The sequence below is a fragment of the Aotus nancymaae genome, unplaced genomic scaffold, assembly GCF_030222135.1.
Source record: "Aotus nancymaae isolate 86718 unplaced genomic scaffold, 86718_ANA_hifiasm-v0.15.2.pri h1tg000003l, whole genome shotgun sequence".
NCBI lineage: Eukaryota > Metazoa > Chordata > Mammalia > Primates > Aotidae > Aotus > Aotus nancymaae.
This window is the reverse complement of record NW_026988414.1, coordinates 1,963,922-1,985,192: the sequence shown is the minus strand read 5'-3', so window position 1 is coordinate 1,985,192 and position 21,271 is coordinate 1,963,922. Positions and strand designations below refer to the sequence as shown.

The 21,271-nt window shown below is 45.3% G+C and overlaps 1 protein-coding gene across 6 annotated transcripts in view; it reads left to right on the top strand.

Moving 5' to 3' along the window:
• The first annotated feature begins 262 nt into the window (after positions 1 to 262).
• The window catches only part of GPR107 (G protein-coupled receptor 107), a 78,815-nt gene continuing 57,806 nt past the window's right edge, over positions 263 to 21,271 (top strand). For 3 of the 6 annotated variants that reach the window (XM_064377035.1, XM_064377032.1, XM_064377048.1), the window contains exon 1: positions 290 to 430. In XM_064377035.1, the coding sequence (XP_064233105.1) occupies positions 290 to 430 (141 nt within the window). Of the gene's footprint in view, positions 431 to 21,271 lie in introns of all 6 variants that reach the window. The other 3 variants (XM_064377040.1, XM_064377036.1, XM_064377042.1) reach the window with 2 other exon arrangements.

Genomic DNA, 21,271 nt, shown 5'->3' with positions numbered 1-21,271 from the left:
GGCCCGGGCTGGTCCGGCTCGGCCACCGTTGTTATGGCAACCGCCAAGAAAAGGAGACTTTATCTCTTCGGGCTAAACCGAAAGTTTGCACAGAAGGGGCCAATCGAAGGGCCCCGAGGTGGCTAGCACAGGCCCCTCGGCGACTTCCCAAGTCGCACTCTCCAGGAAAACCACCACAGGGTCAGCCGAACCAGACGCCGCGCCCCACTCCCCAGGCCTTTCCGGCGGCTGCGCCCTTTAACCCCGGAAGTGGGCGGGAGAGGAAGAGGCTGGTGATGCTGGAACAAACATGGCTGCTCTGGCGCTCGTCGGCTCCTCCGGCTCCCGCCGTCCTCGGCTAGCCGCGGGCCTCCGGCTGCTCCCGATGCTGGGGTTGCTGCAGTTGCTGGCCGAGCCTGGCCTGGGCCGCGTCCATCACCTGGCACTCAAGGTAAAGCCTGGCACAGCCGAGCCGGGCCGGGGGGCGGAGGCCGAGGCCACTCCCCCGGGTTTTAGGGCAACTTTGGCCCACTGGGGACCCATGAGCCATTGGGTCACCTCTTTGCCCCTGACCGCAGCCTTTCTCTCAGAAGTAGCGGGGGCTGTGGGGAAGGCGGGCCTGGGCGGCGCTGGAGTCCTCAGGCTAACTGGCAGGGGCGGGAAGACTCGAGCTGAGGGAGGGGAGGGGGCTGAACTGCGGCTTAACCCCCACGGACTCGGGAGGCTGCTCTTCAAGCCCTGCTGGCTTCCCTGAGTCCCTCTCCCAAGGCAGCCTGCTCGTTCTTCTGCTTTCTCCCCTCCAACTTTTATGCCGGCTTTCATTGTCCGTGGTCTCCGCTCTTCCGTGCCCTTGTACTGTATCTGCAGTTTGAAGGTACTTGGAATCTTAGCCTCAGTTTCTCATTTTGGTTTAGAGCTCTCTCTGGAGTGAAAATCTTCAGAAGGAATTTCAAATCTTGCTTAAAACACGTGACTGAGAATTTAAAGCCAGCATTAAAAATGTGCCTCTAATTAAGGGGCCTGCTTTTTCTTCCTCTGTCCCGTCATTGTCTAGGGAGGAGAGATTTTCGATAAACCTAGAATGACCCCCTGGATCTTACTTTATAACTAGCAGAGAAAAGACCTCTAAGCCTGAAATGCGCCCTAAAGTGGTTCAGCAGGTTAATAAAGCCGGGAAATTCGCCAGGTACTGTGTGTGTCATGCCTGTAATGCCAACACTGGGAGGCCTAGGCAGGAGGATTGTTTGAGCCCAGGGGTTCAAGACCAGCCTAGTCAACATGGTAAGGACCCCCTCCCCAACCCCTAATCTACAAAAATTAAAAATTAACCAGGTGTGGTGGCACATGCCTGCAGCTTCTGGGGAGGCTGAGGCAGGAGGATCACTTGAGCCCAGGAGGTTGAGACTACAGTGAGCTGTGATCACTCATTGCCCTCCAGCCTGAGTGACAGAGCAAGACTCTGTCTCAAAATATATAAACAGAAAATTAGAGGAATAGAAAAGTAAATTGTTATGACCCAAACTCTTGTACATTGTTTTCATACCATACACTCTAATAAGAAGTGGAACTGTAGAGTTTGTCTTGTAAAAACACATTGTTATAGCAAACTATGAAGCTAAATAGTTTAATTAGCTTCAGACTATTAAAGTCTACATTAATAGTAAAATTTAATGTAGAATTTAAAGAATACAGAATGAATTTTAAAGCCTGGCTTGGCCAGGCATGGTAGCTCAAGCCTAAGCCTGTAATCCCAGCACTTTGGGAGGGTGAGGCAGGCAAATCACCTGAGGTCAGGAGTTTGAGACCAGCCTTGCCAACATGGCGAAACCACCTCTCTACTAAAAATACAAGTATTAGCCAGGTGTGGTGGCACACCTGTAGTCCCAGCTACTTGGGAGGCTGAGACAGGAGAATTGCTTCAACCTGGGAGGCTGAGGTTGCAGTGAGCCGAGATCATGCCACTGCATTCCAGCCTGGGTGAAAATGATACTCTGTCTCAAGAAAAGTAAAAAATAAAAAATAAATACGTGCCTGACTAGATCCATACAACCATACTTTTTTTTTTTTTTAAAGACAGGGTTTCACCATATAGGTCAGGCTGGTCTTGAACTCCCAACCTCAGGTGATCCGCCGGCCTTGGCCTCCAAAGTGCTTGGATTACAGGCGTGAGCCACCATGCCCGGCCACAACCATACTATTTGACATCAACTTTTGTTGTTTGTAAGTAAAAATTATCCTGATTAAAATGGTTTAATCATGAGGGTGGGCAGGTGAATTTTGGCTCTTTTTGAGAATCTGTTGAGAGCTATAGAACCTCTCTTCTGAAAAGTGCATGTAGAAATGTGGACAAAACTTCGCTGGGCGTGGTGGCTCATGCCTGTAATCCCAACACTTTGGGAGGCCAAGGTGGGTAGATCACTTGAGGTCTGGAGTTCAAGACCATCCTGGCCAACATGGTGAAACCAGGTCTTTACTAAAAATACAAAAATTAGCTATGCGTGGTGACTGGTGCCTGTAATTGCAGCTACTCAGGAGGCTGAGGCAGGAGAATTGCTTGAAGAACCCAGGAGACAGAGATTGCAGTGAGCTGAGATCGTGCCACTGCACTCCAGCCACCTGGGCAACAGAGTGAGACTCCATCTCAGAAAAATAAATAAATAAATAAAATAATGGGCGGGTGCAGTGACTCACACCTGTAATCCCAACACTCTGGGAGGCGGAGGCAGGAGGATTGCTTGAGCTCAGGAGTTTGAGACCAGCCTGGGTAACATAGTGAAACCCCGTCTCTACTAAAATACAAAAAATCAGCCAGGCATGACGGCTTGTGATTGTAATCCCAGCTACAAGGGAGTCTGAGGCAAGAGAATCGCTATAACCCAGGAAGCAGAGGTTGCAATGAGCCGAGATCACGCCACTGCACCCCAGCCTAGGTGGCAGAGCAAGACTCTGTCTCCAAAAACAAAAACAAAAGAAATGTAGACAAAACTGTCTTGAAATTTCTGAGTCTTCATAATCTTGTGAAAGCTTATGCATGGGTCCCAGCTCCAGGTTTATGACTCCAGGTTAAGAACACCTGATCTGGCTGGGTGCGGTGGCTCACGCCTGTAATCCCAGTACTTTGGGAGGCTGAGGCAGGCGGATCACGAGTTCACGAGGTCAAGACCATCCTAGCTAACATGGTGAAACCCTGTCTCTACTAAAAATACAAAAAAGTTAGCTGGGTGTGGTGGTGCATGCCTGTAGTCCCAGCTACTCCGGAGGCTGAGGCAGGAGAATTGCTTGAATCCAGGAGGTGGAGATTGCAGTGAGCCGAGATCACACCACTGCACTACAGCCTGGGCAACAGTGCGAGACTCTGTCTCAAAAAAAAAAATAAAAAACCCTCATCTTTAAAATTCTTTCATTTTACTTTAGGATCTTATGTCTTAGATTGAGGAGTTAGCTGAGTTCATACGGCTTATAAATGAGAGACAAAGCTAGGACTATGTCTCATGGCTCCCAGTGCAGTGCTTTTTGTACATTTATAGAATTAAAATGTTAGGTGGTTGCCATCATTAAGTAAATGCTGGCAGTATTGGTATAGATGTAAAAGTATATCCTAACTTTAGGGGTGAAAGCAAATTGAATTGGTATAATTCTGGTGATTGAGTGAGTTCTCCCTGTTTTTCTAAATTACTTAATGGTTTTTGTCTTTATAAGATGTTTCATAAATGATGTGGTACTCAGTCCATAATTAACACTATTGTTTATTTTTTTTTCTTTTTCCATCAAGTTATCCCTCGAGTATAATTGTTTCTTTTTTGTTTATTTATTTATTTATTTATTTATTTATTTTTAACAGACTCTTGCTCTGTCTCCAGGCTGGAGTGCAGTGGTATGATCTCGATCTCGGCTCACTGAAACCTCCGCGTCCTTTTCAAGCAATTCTCCTGCCTCAGCCTCCTGAGTAGCTGGGACTGTAGGTGCCCACTACCATGTCTGGCTAATTTTTGTATATTTTAGTAGAGACGGGGTTTCACCATATTGGCCAGGCTTGTCTCGAACTCCTCACCTTGTGATCCGTTCGCCTTGGCCTCCCAAAGTGCTGGGATTACAGGCATGAGTCACTGCACCTGGCCAATTGTTTCTTTTAAAATAAACATCATGGCTGGGCGCGGTGGCTCACGCCAATAATCCCAGCACTTTGGGAGGCCAGGGCGGGTGGATCACAAGGTGAAGAGATCAAGACCATCCTGGTCAACAAGGTGAAACCCCGTCTCTACTAAAAATACAAAAATTAGCTGGGCATGGTGGTGCGTGCCTGTAATCCCAGCTACTTGGGAGGCTGAGGCAGGAGAATTGCTTGAACCCAGGAGGCGGAGGTTGCAGTGAGCCAAGATCGTGCCATTGCATTCCAGTCTGGGTAACAACAGTGAAACTCTGCCTCAAAAAATAAAAATAAAAAATAAAATAAAATAAAATAAACATCGTAAGTCAGGGATGTCCAATCTTTTGAGTTCCCTGGGCCACACTGGAAGATGAAAAAATGTTTTTGGTCACACATAAAATAGACTAACACTAATCATAGCTGATGAGCTTAAAAAATTGCAAAAAATAAAATCTCATAATGTTTTAAGAAGGTTTACAAATTTGTTTTGGGCTGCATTCACAGCTGTCCTGGGTCACACGCAGCCTGGACAAGCTTGTTCTGAGTTCTTGCCCAAGGAAATGGAAATCATCTGAAGAGAGCCTGTCAGAGCAGCAACTTTATATTGCCTGTCTCTCAACTGAGAGAACTAGGAAACCTGATCAGATGAGAGACCCATACTGGCAAGGATTACATGAAGAGGTCACTGAGTACCAGGAATATGCATTGATCTCTTAAAACTTGGCTAGGCCTGGTAGCTCACGCCTGTAATCCCAGCACTTAGGGAGGCTCATTTAAGGTCAAGGGTTGGAGGCTGCCGTAAGCTGTTATGGCGCCACTACACTGCAGCCTGGGCAACAGAGCAAGATCCCATCTCAACAACAACAGCAACAAAATTAGCCTTACATGGTGGCGCATACCTATAGTCCCAGCTACTAGAGAGGCTGAGGTGGGAGGATCCCTTGAGCCCAGGAGTCAGAAGCTGTAGTGAGCTGTAATGGTGCCACTGTATTCCATCCTGGGGGACAGCATGATACTCTATTTCTTTTTTTTAATTATTTTTATTTATTTTATTTATTTACTTTTTTTTTTTTTAAGAGACAGGGTCTCGCTATGTTGCCTAGGCTGGAGTGAAGTGGCTGTTCACAGGTGTTTATCCCACTACTGACCAGCACAGGAGTTTTCACCTGCTCGGTTTCTGACCTGGGCCGGTTCACCCCTCCTTAGGCAACCTGGTGGTCCCCCACTCCTGGGAGGTCACCATATTGATGTTGAACTTAGTGTGGACACCCGATCGGCATAGCGCACTACAGCCCAGAACTCTTGGGCTCAAGCAATCCTCCCACCTCAGCCTCCCGAGTAGCTGCGATTACAGGCACACGCCACTGCGCCGGCTGAGATCCTATTTCTTAAAAAAAAAAAAAAGACAAAAGAAAACAACCTTTTTATTGTGGAGAATTTCAAATACTAAAGTAGCTAGAATAGTATAAGGAACTCCCATGTGCTTGTCACCCTCAGTAACCATCAACCCATGGCTAATTGTGCCTCATCCCCACATAAATCAAGTTCTTGTTCTTATTTTTCATTATTTTTAAAGTTTGAAATGAGTCCTCTTATGTTTTTATTTCCTTTTCTTATGCCATGCTAACATTTTCCACCGTTCTTCTGGCTTTCCTAATCTTCTCACATTCCATCTCTTTGACCTTTCTCTATATTCCTGGCCCTTTTATTTATTATTATTATTTTCTTTTTTTTTAAGACTGATTTTTGTTCTTGTCACCCAGGCCGGAGTGCAATGGCGCGATCTCGGCTCACAGCCATCTCCACCTCCTAGGTTCAAGCAGTTCTCCTGCCTCAACCTCCCAAGTAGCTGGGATTACAGGCATGTGCCACCATGCCTGGCTAATTTTTGTATTTTTTAGTAGAGACAGGATTTTGCTATGTTGGTCAGGCTAGTCTTGAACTCCTGACATCAGGTGATCCACCTGCCTCGGCTTCCCCAAGTGCTGGGATTATAGGCGTGAGTCACTGTGCCCAGCTATTTATTATTTTTGTTTATTTTTTAAAAGACTTGTCAGCAGGAAGTAATCTTTGCCTTTTAAAAACAACTTTGTTGATGTATAATTTACATACTGTAAAATCACCTATTTTAACTGTATAATGTAATGATTGTTAGGAAGTTTACTGAGTTATACAACTTGGACCACAATCTAGCCACAGAACATTTCTGCCACTCCATAGGATCCCTTGTTTGGTTTTAGAATCAATTCCCATTTCCACCACTAGTCCCAGGCAGCTACTAATCTACTTTCTGTCCCTATAAACTTGCCCTTTCTGAATGTTTCATGTGAGTGGAATCACAGGATAGGTAGGCTTTTCTTTTCTTTTCTTTTCTTTTTTTTTTTTTTTTGAGACAGAGTCTTGCTGTGTCACCCAGGCTGGAGTGCAATGGCGCGATCTCAGCTCACTGCAACCTCTGCCTCCCAGGTTTAAGCAATTCTCCTGCCTCAGCCTCTGGAGTAGCTGGGATTACAGGTGCCCACCACCATGCCTAGCTAATTTTTGTATTTTTTGTAGAGACATAGTTTTGCCATGTTGGCCAGGCTGATCTCGAAAGCCTGACCTCGTGATCCGCCTGCCTCAGCCTCCCAAAGTGCTGAGATGACAGGCCTGAGCCACCGCACCCGGCCAGGTTTGATTATTTTAGCAAGACTACTTGATAGTAGTGCTGTGTTCTTCCTTTGGGAGGCACAGTGTCTGATCGTTTCTTTTGCCCCTGTTGATGACCAGTGTTTACATTCCTTTGTTCATTAGATTTATTGTGATTTAGCGATGCTATTTAGTGTCAAAGGATAAGACTGTTAAATTATATATTTTATTTTTATTATATTTTTTGAGACAGGGTCTCATTCTGTTGCCCAGGCCAGAATGTAGTGATGTGAACACGGATCACTGCAGCCTCAACTTCCTGGGCTCAAGCAATCTTCTTGCCTTAGTCTCCTGAGTGGTTGGGACCACCCACCACCATGCCTGGCTAATTTTTAAATTTTTGTAGAGACAGGGTCTCACCATGTTGTTCAGGCTGGTCTAAAACTCCTGGCTTCAAGTTATCCTCCTGCATGGCCTCCCAAGGTGCTGGAATTACAGGCATGAGTGATGGCACCTGGCCGAGTTATATTTTTTATTGTACAGTAGATCTTGTTATATTTCTCTCAGGTGGCACGCAAGACAAAAGAAGTGTATAAAGTGCAAACAAGTGTCACTACTTAGGCATTCACATGCTCAGGTAACATTTATGGGTTGCTTACATTAGGCACATTTCACTCCCACAGAGGTGAACTGTGCATAATATAAGCAGCCTAAGGCAGCAAAGAAAACAGATAAGTGGGCCAGGCGCTGTGGCTCACGCCTGTAATCCCAGCACTTTGGGAGGCTGAGGAGAGTGGATTACGAGGTCAAGAGATCGAGACCATCCTGGTCAACATGGTGAAACCCCGTCTCTACTAAAAATACAAAAAATTAGCTGGGCAGGGTGGCGTGTGCCTGTAATCCCAGCTACTCGGGAGGCTGAGACAGGAGAATTGCCTGAACCCAGGAGGTGGAGGTTGCGGTGAGCTGAGATCGCACCATTGCAATCCAGCCTGGGTAACAAGAGCGAAACTCCGTCTCAAAAAAAGAAAAGAAAACAGATAAGCTCTTCCACATTCTGAGTACAGTCTAGAATCTCCTCTGTTGATGGGAATTTTTCTTAAGTATCTTACTCTTCTTGACTTCTTAGACTTAAGATATAGAATGTAATTTAGCCATTTCTGGATGACAGGTGATTAACATATTCTTACTCATAACTTTTAACATGGGAATATTTACATGGTCATTGATATTATTTTAATAGTCATTTTCTAATCCATTTCTTCTTAATGGAATAAAAATGATAATTCAAGTTTTTCATTTTAGAGATGGGGGTCTCGGCCGGGTGGAGTGGCTCAAGCCTGTAATCCCAGCACTTTGGGAGGCCGAGGTGGGTGGATCACGAGGTCAAGAGATCGAGACCATCCTGGTCAACATGGTGAAACCCCGTCTCTACTAATACAAAAAATTATCTGGGCATGGTGGCAGGTGCCTGTAATCCCAGCTACTCAGAAGGCTGAGGCAGAAGAATTGCCTGAACCCAGGAGGCGGAGGTTGCGGTGAGCCGAGATCACGCCGTTGCACTCCAGCTTGGGTAACAAGAGCAAAACTCCGTCTCAAAAAAAAAAAAAAAAAAAAGAGATGGGGGTCTCACTGTGTTGCCCAGGCTGGAGTACAGTGGCTGTTCACCAGTGCCAACATAGCACACTATAGCCTCCAGCTCTTGGGCTCAAGCTGTCTTCTTGTTTCAGCCTCCAGAGTAGCTGAGACTACAGATGCTTGCCACTGTACTCAACTAGTCTGAGTTTTATGTCAAAAACTGTCTGAATATAGTTTTCATATTGTGTTTAAAAACCAAATATTTTGATGACTGATCATTCTAGCTTTCAGGTAGATGATGCGGATGAGCAAGTGGACAGGAGTTGCTTTGCTAAAGTCTCAGAAATTTGGGCATTTCTTGGGTTGGATACTTTTATGACAGTTATTTGCAAATCATAACTCAAATGCTCTAGACTTTATTCCAGCAGCTTAGCAGGCCATGTAGTAAAGAGCAGAACTTGGGAATAGCCAGATCAGCAGTCCTCACTGCTGTTGAGTGCTGTGTAACTTCTGGCTAGTCACATTAGAAGCCTTCCTCACCCATGGGATCTAGACTAGAAGATGTTGGATGAAAGATAAGTTAAAGCAGAACATCACACAAAAGGAATATGTACCTGAAACTTTATTTCGACTTAAAATCTGCCAATATACATTCATTGACTTAAATGAATGACTTATTAAGCTTACTGGATGACTCTGCAACACATGCCTTCTGTCTATCTTACTCATTCAACAAATACTCTTCAGATGTCTTTTATATCCTAGGTGGGCACTTCTAGACACAGGCTGAGTCAGTGAGCAGGACTAAGCCCCTACCTACATGGAGTTTTCATTCTAGTGGTAATGGACAGCAAGCTTTTCTTTGAGATGGAGTCTCACTTTGTCGCCCAGACTCTAGTGCAATGGCGTGATCTCAGCTCACTGCAACTTTTGCATCCCGGGTTCAAGGGATTCTCCTGCCTCAACCTCCAGAGTAGCTGGGATTACAGGTGCATGCCACCACGCCCGGCTAATTTTTATATTTTCAGTAGAAACACGGTTTCACTATGTTGGTCAGGCTGGTCTTGAACTCCTGATCTGTGATCCACCTGTCTCAGCCTGTCAAAGTGTTGGGATTATAGGCGTGGGCCACCGTGTGCCCGGCCTGGACAGCAAGCACGTGGATGCACAAATAATTTAAAATTGGGGCAAATTGATAAGAAAATAGAACAGTATTGGAACCAAAAGTAATGGAGTTGGAAGCTGTTCTGGAGAGAGCCTCTGAAGAGTTAATATTTGAACGGACTTAATGGATGAGCCAGGCATTCAGGGGTCTAGGGAAGAGTATCACAGGCAGAGCAACTGGAAGTGCAAACTCCCAGAGTGTGACCGTCTTCGTGTTTCCTTGTCTGTGGAGGCCCATGTGGCTGGAGCAAAGTGATCTAGGGGAGAGGTACACATGAGCCTGGAGGCCATGGTAGGATGCGTGGATTTTATTCTGAGTGATGAGGAACCTGCCCTGGTTTTTGGCATAAGGAAGCAGTTTCCTGAAGAAGTGACATTAAAGCTGAGACTGGAAGAGTGAGAATTAGCCAGTGCAGCCCAGGCATGGTGACTCACGCCAGTATCCCCAGCACTTTGGGAGGCGGAGGCAGGCGGATCCTCTGAGGTCAGGAGTTCAAGACCCTCTTGGCCAAGATGGTGAAACACTGTCCATACAAAAAATATAAAAATTGGCCGGGCGCTGTGGCTCACGCCTATAATCCCAGCACTTTGGGAGGCCGAGGCGGGTGAATCACAAGGTCAAGAGATCGAGACCATTCTGGTCAACAAGGTGAAACCCCATCTCTACTAAAAATACAAAAATTAGCTGGGCATGGTGGCGCACACCTGTAGTCCCAGCTAATTGGGAGGCTGAGGCAGGAGAATTGCTTGAACTCAGAAGGCGGAGGTTTCGGTGAGCCGAGATTGCGCTATTGCACTCCAGCCTGAGTAACAAGAGTGAAACTCTGTCCCAAAAAAATAAATAAATAAATAAATAAAAATAAAAATAAAAATTAGCCGGGTGGAGTGGCGGGTGCCCATAATCCTAGCTACCCAGGAGGCTGAGGCTGGAGAATCGCTTGAACTTGGGAGACGGAGGTCACAGTGAGCTCGGTGAGTCGAAATTGCTCCCCTGCACTCCAGCCTGGGTGACAGAGCAAGACTCCATCTCAAAAAAAAGCATTAGCCAGGTCAAAATGAGGTGAGAGCTTATGTGTGGAAGAGGAAGTGCAAGGGATTGGATTCTTAGTTTCCTATTTTGTAAAATAGGGATGAGGGTAGCTTTCCCACAGGGTCGTTCTGAGGATTAGACAAAATTATGTAAAATAATAGCCCTGAGGCTGGGTGAGGTGGCTCATACCTGTAATCTCAGCACTTTGGGAGGCTGAGGTGGGTGGATCACCTGAGGTCAGGGGTTTAAGACCAGCCTGGCCAACATGCTGAAACCCCATCTCTACTAAAAATACAAAAAAGTAGCCGGGCGTGGTGGCAGGCACCTGTAATCCCAGCTACTCAGGAGGCTGAGGCAGGAGAATCGCTTGAACCCAGGAGATGGAGAGTGCAGTGAGCTAAGATTGCCCCATTGCACCCATTGCCTGGGTGACAAGAGCGAGACTCTGTCTCAAAAAAAAAATAGTAATAATAATAGCACCGAATAGTAGACTGGTCTAAGTAGTAGTTCACTCATTCAGCATTTATTAAATGCCTACTATGTGCTAGACACTAGAGAGACAGAAATGAGACAGGCCCATAAACAGGTAGTTATGATACAGCATGGTGGCTCTTTCGCCCGCCTGCCTTCTTGCCTGCCTTCCTTCCTTATTTCTTTCTTTCTTTCTTTCTTTTTTTTTTTAATTTTTCTTTTTTTTGAGACGGAGTTTTGCTCTTGTTACCGAGGCTGGAGTGCAATGGCGCGATCTTGGCTCACCGCAACCTCCACCTCCTGGGTTCAGGCAATTCTCCTGCCTCAGCCTCCCTGAGTAGCTGGGATTACAGGCACGCGCCACCATGCCCAGCTTATTTTTTGTATTTTTAGTAGAGACGGGGTTTCACTATGTTGACCAGGATTGTCTCAATCTCTTGACCTCGTGATCCACCCTCCTCAGCCTCCCAAAGTGCTGGGATTACAGGCGTGAGCCACCGCGCCTGGCCCTTTCTTTATTTTTTTAAAGACGGGCTTTCACCATGTTGGTCAGGCTGGTCTTGAACTCCTGACCTCAGGTGATCTGCCTGCTTTGGCCTCCAAAGTGCTTGGATTACAGACGTGAGCCACCACGCCTGGCCCGGCTTATTTCTTTTTTTAAGTAAGAGATAGAGTCTCTTTCTGTCACCCAGCCTATAACTCAGTGGTGCAATCATAGCTCATTGCAGCGTCAAACTTTTGGGCTCAAGGGAGCCTCCCACCTCAGCCTGCCTAGTAGGTAGGACTACAGGTCCACACCACCACGTCCAACTAATTTTTTAATTTGGGTTTTTATTTTATTTTATTTTATTTTAATTTTTTTTTAAGACGGGCTTTCACCATGTTGGTCAGGCTGGTCTTGAACTCCTGACCTCAGGTGATCCGCCTGCCTTGGCCTCCAAAGTGCTTGGATTACAGGCGTGAGCTACTACGCCCGGCCAATTTGGGTTTTTTGTAGAGATGGGGGTCTTGCTATTTTGTCCAGGCTGGGATCTTGAACTCCTGGTCTCAAGCAATCCTCCCACCTTGGCCCTGAACTCCTTATGAGAGAATAAGACAGGGAAGATTTAGTTGTTTTAATACCAACGTCTGGCATATTTGAACTAAAAATACTCCTAACCTCAGTGTACACTGTCAGTTATCTTTTTTTAATAGACATTTCAGGGTTTCTTCTCTTTTAAGTATGAATATTAATATCTATTAAGCAGCTGCTTTTCGGCCTGTGTGTATATATAAAAATATAAGATGCTTTTTAATTTAAAATTTTCAATTTTTAATTATTTTTTCCTATTACTAGTTTTTCTTCTTTTTTCAAGTTTCTACAGTTTGCATTGAACATGGCTTTTTTAGCGACTGCTGTTTGGTGGCATGTATGCCAGTGTGCTTCCTTCTGAAAATACCAGTGTAGGATAATAAAATATTTGATTGCTGGAGTTTGTTAATAAAACAAACTTGGAGAATTCCAGCGATTGCTTTGTCTTTTTTTTTCTTTCTCCTTTTTATTGCCTCCCTTTACTACTGCTGTGTAGATTTTTTCTTCATGGAGTTTTTTTTTGTTTTTGTTTTTGGAGATGGAATCTTGCTCTGTTGCTCAGGCTAGAGTGCAGTGGTACAATCTTGGCTCACGGCAACCTCCATCTCCCGGGTTCGAGCGAATCTCTTGCCTCAGCCTCCCAAGTAGCTAAGACTACAGACATGCGCCACCATGCCCAGCTAATTTTTTGTATTTTTCGTAGAGACGGGGTTTCACCATTTTGGCCAGACTAGTCTCGAACTCCTGACCTCAGGCGATCCACCTTCCTCGGCCTCCCAAAGTGCTGGGATTACCAGCATGAGCCACTGTGCCTAGCCGGGTTTATTGTTTTTGTATCTAATAGAAAAAAAACTAGGGGTCAAGAAATTGTATCTGGACTATAGGATAGCTTTTCTTTATCCCTTTCTACATCTGTTTAGTTGCAGAGTAACAAAAATATGGGTTAGGTAATTAAGCACCAGAAGATTTCAGTGTAAATGAGTAAGAGGATGGATCGGTATGTGTTGAGTTGACTGGCGTCCCCTGAGTTCATGTCTACTTGGAACCTCAGAATGTAACCTTATCTGGAATAGGGTCTTTGCAGTTAACATTAGGTCATGCTGGGGTTAGGGTAGGCCCTATTTTCAATGCACCAGGTGCTGTTATGAGAAGAGGAGAGGGTGCAGAGACATATGCAGAGGGAAGAAGGCCATGTGATGATGGAGGCAGAGCCTGCAGTGAGGCAGCTACAAACCAAGAATGTTAAGAATGCTGGCAATCACCGGGAGCTTGAAGGAGAAGGAAGGATTCTTCCCCAGAGCCTTTGAGGGACCAAGGCCCTGCTGACACCTTGATTTTGGACTTGCAGCCTCCAGAACTGTGAGATAACAAACTTCTGTGGTTTTAAGCCACCTGGTGTGTGGCTGTTTGTTACAGCAGCCTTAGGAAGCTCTACCTTCATAGCAACGTGTTATTGCTTTATTTTTGAGTAATAACTTTCAGAAAACATATTTAGCCATTAAGTGATGTTTGCAGCTGGCGCGGTGGCTCATGGCTGTAATTCCAGCACTTTGGGAGGCCAAAGTGAGTGGATCACCTGAGGTCAGGAGTTTGAGACCAGCCTGGCCAACATGGTGAAACCCCATCTCTACTAAAAATACAAAAGATTAGCTGGGTGTGGATCCCACCTACTCGGGAGACTGAGGCAGAAGAATTGCTGGAACCCAGGAGGTGGAGGTTGCAGTGAGCTGAGATTGTGCTATTGCACTCCAGCCATTCCAGAAAAACCCCAGAAAACATTATGTGATGTTTGTAGGCCTGGCGTGGTAGCTCATGCCTGTAATCCCAGCACTTAGGGAGGCCAAGGCAGACAGATCACTTGAGGTCAGAAGTTTGAGACCGGCCTGGCCAGAATGTTGAAACCCTGTTTCTACCAAAAAATACAAAAAGTAGCTGGGCGCTGTGGCACGTGCCTGTAGTCCTGGCTACTTGGGAGGCTGAGGCAGGAGAATCACTTGAACCCAGGAGGTGGAGGTTGCAGTGAGCCGAGACTGTGCTATTGCATTCTAGCCTGGGCGACAGAAAGAGGCCAGTCGCAAAAAACAAAACAAAACAAAACAAAAAACCCACAGTGATGTTTGTAAGTAAGTAAATCAAATCCTTCTTTGCACAAATGCTCCAGAATTGGTGCCAATCAGGACCCACCTGATCACTCCAGCTTTATGCAGTGGATCCTTATTACTCCATTGGCTGCAGCCTCATTTCACATACTGCTTTGTGAATTCCCAGTAGGGAGGGATGCATTTATTCACTGCCTTCCAAAAGTATCTGGAAAGTTTGGGGAAATTAAAAGAGGATTTTCCTGGCCAGGCTAGGTGGCATACGCCTATAATCCCTGCACTTTGGGAGACCGAGGCAGGTGGATCACCTGAGGTCAGGAGTTCGAGACCAGCCTGGGCAACATGGTGAAATCCTGTCTCTAATAAAAATACAAAGTTAGCCAGACGTGGTGGCAGGTTCCTGCAATTCCAGCTACTCTGGAGGCTGAGGCAGGAGAATCACTTGAACCCTGGAGGCAGAAGTTGTAGTGAGCTGAAATTGTGCCACTGCACTCCAGCCTGGGCAACAAGGGAGAAACTCTGTCTCAAGAAAAATAAAAATAAATTTACAAAGAATAAAAGAGGATTTTCTTCATCTCATTCACGTTGATTGTTATTGCCTATTGATGATGATAATGATGATTGTGCCTCATCTCGGGCCCGTTGATTATTAGCAGCTCCATTCTGGTAAAGCTCAAACCTTTCCTAGGCATGCCTCCAAAACTGTGATCAGTATGAGAAATTAAAAACTGGGCACATGTCCATCCATAGGTTAGCCATGTCTGTCCAGAATTTTGAGCGGACCATGTGGACCCAGTGGTGTGGAAAAGGAGACAGTGTACTGCTGTGGCAGTGTGAGCTCAAGCCCAATACCTTTATTGTAAGTGTGGAAAAGAGCTTCGTTGTGGCAGCCAACAGCTTACTCAAGTGGACTTGGATGGAAGGACAATAGGAAGAGAGCTGGGAGAGTGTGACACTGAGGGGGATGCTGTTGACACATTTAGTGTTCTTTTAAATCTTTCTTCCCTCTTAAGTATGCTGACAGAATTCTAGTAAAATGAGACTGTCCTGTGTCCACAGAAAGGTTGAGACTGCTGAGTTAGTGATAACTGTTCTGAGCTTACTTGGGGAAGATGAAGTGTCCTACAGAATCCAAATTTTAAGTGATAGTAATAGCTGCTTGTTATTAAAGCGTCTGTGATGGGTCAGAGACTCTGCTAAATATTTGATGCTTTTTATTCATTGACCCCTCATAGCAGCCGTTTGAGAAAAATGTTATTATTCCTGCTTTATGAATTTTAGAAAATGGAGCTCTGGCTAAAAAAGTGGAGGAGCCAGAATTTCAACCCAGGTTAGTGCACCTTCTATTTTACCTGCACTGGGTAAGCTTCTGGTGCCTAAAGCCCTCAGTAACTGTCTAAGAGGATAGTCCGTTTGCCAGCACCTCAGTCTTCTGTGTAGTTCTCTCACTTCACGTGCTTAGCTGTTGGATTTTTGAGTGAATATGAGTGAATTTGACTCCTTTCCATTTGTGAATTGCTATGTATGTGCAATGAGCCAAGAATTTTTAATATTAAACTTCTTAGGTTAGTTACTCCCTCCACTAATAGAAGGCAGCTAATGACTGGTAGTCCCCTCCCCCCCCTCTTTTTTTTTTTTTTTGGAGACACTCTCGCTCTGTCACCCAGGCTGGAGTGCAGTGGTCTGATCTCGATTTACTGCAACCTCTGCCTCCCAAGCTCAAGTGATCCTCCTGCCCCAGCCTCCCAAGTAACTGGGATTACAAGCGGGCACCACCACTCCTGGCTAATTTTTGTATTTTTAGTAGAGATGGGGTTCCACCATATTGGCCAGGCTCAAGTGCCTGAGCTTAAGTGATCCTCCCACGTTGGCCCCTCAAGGTGCTGGGGTTACAGTCGTGAGCCACTGAGCCTGGCAGTGATTGGTAGCCTTATTGTTTTTTTTTTTTTTCCTGTATTAGTAGAGAAACTGCTGATGGTGCCTGAAGCTACTTTTTGCTTACTTTTCAGATCTGATTTTTGTCTTAATCGGTGGTCACAAACTCGGATGCGGTTAGAAGCCAGCTCGGTTTTGTAAGTCAGCTGACTCAGTGAGACTGTACGGGAAGGGGCCAGCAGGAGAGCACAGGCTTCTTCCATAGTGGCCACTGCTTCTTGCTCCAGAGAATGGGTTCTTATTGTACTAGAATGTGGCCTGCAAGCTCTGGATCTTGTGGCTCTTTTTTTTTTTCTCTTTTTTTTAAATAAGAGAAGCTGGAAATTCATGTTATTTTTGCAGCATTCATTGGCAACTAATTAAAAATTAAAAGCAAAAGTAAAACAAAACACTGTGTTGGCCATATATAACACGTGTGCGTCAGTACACTCTGTAGACCACCAGTGGGTGAGCTGAAGCTAGCTCAGTTAAGTGATACTGTATTTATTATTTTCTAAGATTCAGTTTATAAACCTAAATTGAGGTATCATTACCTTTTTGTAATGACTGAAAGCAGTTTAATATGAAGTTGTTTTGGAAGTTCTGACATTTAGTTAAACTAGCATTGTCAGTATAAAACAACTGTTTTTAAAGGGAGGAAGGAAAAGAGCAAAAACATCAAAATAGTATACACTTTTTTTTTGAGATGGGGTTTTGCTTTGTCACCCAGTCTGGAGTGCTGTGGCGCAGTCTCGGCTCACTGCAACCTCTGCCTCTTGGGCGGGTTCAAGTGATCCTCAGCCTCCTGAGTAGCTGGGACCACAGATGCATGCTGCCACACCCAGCTACTTTTGTATTTTTGGCAGAGATGGGGTTTCACCATGTTGCCCAGGCTGGTCTCAAACTCCTGAGCTCAAGTGATCTGCCTGCCTCAGCTTCCCAAAGTGCTGGGATTACAGGCGTGAGCCACCACGCCCACCCCTAGGATATACTTTTTATTTGGTTGTAAAAAGTATGTGGTAGTTAAAAGAATAGATTTGGGGCTTAATCAGTCCTGAGTTAGATTACTGGCCCTGCCACCTACTGGCCTTATGATTTTAAGCAAGTTTTAACTTTCTGAGCCTCTGTTTCCTCATCTACCAAATGGACATAATAACTCTTGCCTCATAGAGTTGTAAGAAGTTGAGGTGAGATATGAAGCTCTTAGTGCAGTACTAGAGACAAGTTTAAGTGCTTGCAGTCTCTGAAATCCTTGGTGAAACACGCAGCCTTTACTGCTGTGTGAGTGTTCATGGAAATGGTAGGATGGAGGCTGAGGTCGTAGCTGAATCTCCATTGCCTGCATCTGGTATTGTCACGCTCTTGAGATAGGGTGGAGGTTGAGAATGTAGCTGAATCTCCATTGCTTGCATCTGGTAGTGGCATGCTCATGCTGCTTCGGCATATCCTCGCTTGTCTTTTCTTCCAGTCTCAAGATTTCTCTGTCTCTGATTTTTATAGTGAGGTATAACAAAGTCACTTCCATACATATCGTGTTTGACATGACATGATAGCTTACAATGGAGGTGGGGAACAGGTTGATGAAGGTCCTGCAGATATTACTGGCAGCAATACTTTTATTTTATTTTATTTATTTTTTGAGACAGAGTCTCACACTGTCACCCAGGCTGGAGTGCAGTGGCACGATCTTGGCTCACTGCAACCTCTGCCTCCCGGGTTCAAGTGATTTTCTTGCCACAGCCTCCCAAATAGCTGGGATTATAGGCAACTGCCACCACGCCTGGCTCATTTTTGTATTTTTAGTAGAGATGGGGTTTAACCATGTTGGCCGGGCTGTTCTCGAACTCCTGACCTCAGGGGCTCCACCATTTTAGCCTCCCAAAGTGCTGGGATTAAAGGCATGAGCCACCACGATCGGCCTCTTTTTTTTTTTTTTGAGTTACGGTCTTACTCTGTTGCCCAGGACGGAGTGCAGTGGCATGATCTCGGCTCACTGCAGCCTTGGCCTCCTGGGCCCAAACTATCCTCCCACCTCAGCCTCTTGAGTGGTTGGGATCACTGGCTTGTGCCATCATGCTTGTGCCACCATGCTCAGCTAATTTTTTTTTTTTTGATAGAGATGGGGTTTCACCATGTTGTCCAGGCTGGTCTCAAACTACAGGGCTCAAGTGATCTTTCTACATTAGCCTCCTGAGTAGCCAGCATCACAGGCACCTGCTATTACTCCTGGCTATCTATCTATCTATCTATCTATCTATCTTGAGACAGAGTCTCACTTTGTCGTCCAGACTGGAATGCCGTGGCATGATCTCGACTCGTTACAAGCTCCGCCTCCCAGGTTCAAGTGATTCTGCCTCAGCCTGCCAAATAGCTAGAATTATAGGCGTGGGTTACCACTCTCGGCTACTTTTTTATTTTCAGTAGAGATGAGGTTTTGCCATGTTGGCCAGGCTGATCTCAAACTGTTGACCTCAGCCGATCCACCTGTCTTGGCCTCCCAAAGTGCTGGAATTACTCGTGTGAGCCACCATGCCCAACTGATGCTGTTTTTTTTCCTTCTTTTATTTTTATTATTGATTCGGTGTCCCTGGAGAGATGCTGTTGTTATTGTTTAAAAGAGTGTTTAAAAACCTGTTTTTCATGGCATTGTATCATCAAATGAAATGATGATGCAAAGGTAAAAAAAATTGTAAAGGAATGTACTGTTTATATGGGGAAAAAGTGCTGTCAGGTTGCAATTGAAACATTTTCTAAAAAAAAACAAACCTAGAAAACCTGTATTGTGTTGGACTGAGTGAGTATAAATGAAACACTTAGAAGTGAGCTTCGTGCTGGATCAATTAGAAAAAGCATACTTTGGCCGGGCGCGGTGGCTCACGCCTGTAATCCCAGCACTTTGGGAGGCCGAGGCAGGTGGATCACGAGGTCAAGAGATCGAGACCATCCTGGTCAACATGGTAAAACCCCGTCTCTACTAAAAATACAAAAATTAGCTGGGCATGGTGGTGCGCGCCTGTAGTCCCAGCTACTCGGGAGGCTGAGGCAGGAGAATTGCTTGAACCCAGGAGGCAGAGGTTTCGGTGAGCCGAGATCGTGCCATTGCACTCCAGCCTGGGTAACAAGAGCGAAACTCAGTCTTGAAAAAAAAAAGAAAAAGCATACTTTAAAATTTAAACTTTATTGAAGTATAATATACATGCTAAAAATTACTCATTTTAATAAGCAAACAACTCAGTACGTTTCCAGAATGTATGAGGAAATGAGGCAGAACCATTACCAAGTCCCTCCAGAAGCACCGTAAGCCTCACTTTCCCTCAAGTGACAGGAAAGCTCCTTTCTCCTGAGAGTAGTCACTGTCTTCACCTCTGTCGCCACAGATGATTCCACGGCATTCAAGTTTGTTTACATGAGTATGGCTGTGATTCACATTCATTGTTTTATGTGGCAGGAATTGTGTGTTCATTTTCCCTCATCCTCTCCCTTCCGGGTCCTGCTCCACTGAAGATTCTGCCAGAGAATTAAGACCAGTGTGCTAAGGCATCCATTGTATGTAGTTGAATAAATTTCTCCTGTGCCTCTAGGGTGGTGGTCGTCATGTACTGTCCTTGAGAGAACTGAGAAAATAGATACTTAAGACATTTTCAGTGGGTTTAATTCTCTCAGATAATTCCAAGAAAGGCTGGGAGCCTTAGCTTTTCTACCTTTTACCACTGACCCGCTCTTGTGGATTCCAGGAGATGACCTCTGTTATCCTATCTGGCTTTTCTAATTGTTCTCTCTGAGAATGTTGGTTTGCTGCAAGCCACTCCAGCCCACCAGGGAGTGGAAGTCCAGCAAACATGTTTTCACCACATAGCTGAGGTCCTAAGAAAATCAGGGAAATTCCCAGGGGCCCAAAAAAGGAAAGAAGGAGCTGAAACTCCAGTGGGCAAAAGAACAGGGAAGCCAGGGCTGCCCTGTGTCACTGCAGAAACTTTAAGCCCAGAGTCCTGGGTTTGAACAGATGTTGAGGGGAAACAGGGACCATAGTCTTAGGCCTGAGCAGGGAGGCAACTTGGAACTGTGTCCCTCTGTGTCTCAGCCCGTAACCTAGGACTGTCAAAAAGCTATATTCCTGGAATGCAAGAGTGGGCAGGAAAGAAAATCCTGCTAGTCACAGTGCAGTGTGGTAGAGCTCTGTGGGGGAGGGGAGGGGATTTGGTTTATATTGTTTCTGCCGAAGATCTGCTTCACACAGGCCTTTGGTGTTTGCTATTAGACTACCCGTGATGTCCAGGAAACCTCAAATCTAGAAATAAAAAGTTACCCTTCACACAAAGAATCAAACTGCAAACTTATGAAAGGTGTTGCAGTTCAGCCAAATCTCAATATGAAACTCTTTTTTTTTTTTTTTTTTTTAAGACGAGGTTTTACCATGTTGGTCAGGCTGGTCTTGAACTCCCGACCTCAGGTGATCTGCCTGCCTTGGCCTCCAAAGTGCTTGGATTACAGGCGTGAGCCACCATGCCCAGCCCGAAACTCAATTTTTACACAACATAAAGTGTGTTTGTGGAAGCCCAGTTTTAGAAGTGTTCACTGACCCCATTATTCTGTCGGCCCTGCAATGTACTGACTTAGTTGAGATTGGAGTCATGATATTAAGATACAGCATCAGGCAGATGGGATAGGCATCTGCCTGTGTGATGCAGTCTCACCAACTTAGGATTCTCCTGTATCCAAAAAGACTCTGTCTCCGTATCACTGTTTCCTATTCCTGGGATTCCTCTTGCATAAGGCTTTGTTCCCTGCAAACCCATCATATACTGTATCATTTTTAGGTATAAATTCACCTTTTAAAATAATTGAATTATAGCTTAGTATATCAATGCGCAGATCCCATTCTTCACCCTGCAGGGGAGGAGCCAGGTACGAACAGATTGATAAGAGGATTTATATAAATGAGTGTATCCTTGGAGCAGCTTCAGCCACTCCCTTTCTTCCTCCCCACCCCTCAGCATGTTTTGAGTGCCTACTAGATGCCAGGCATTGTATTATCAGGAAGGATATGGGGATGACGAAAACATGGTTCCTCCTGCCCTGGAGTTCACATTCCAGCCAACCTCTGAGTTTGCTCCTAGAACCCATACCAGTGCATTGGAGTGAATTTGAAAACATTTAGTACTTCCTTCTGCAGAAACTTGATATCTTTT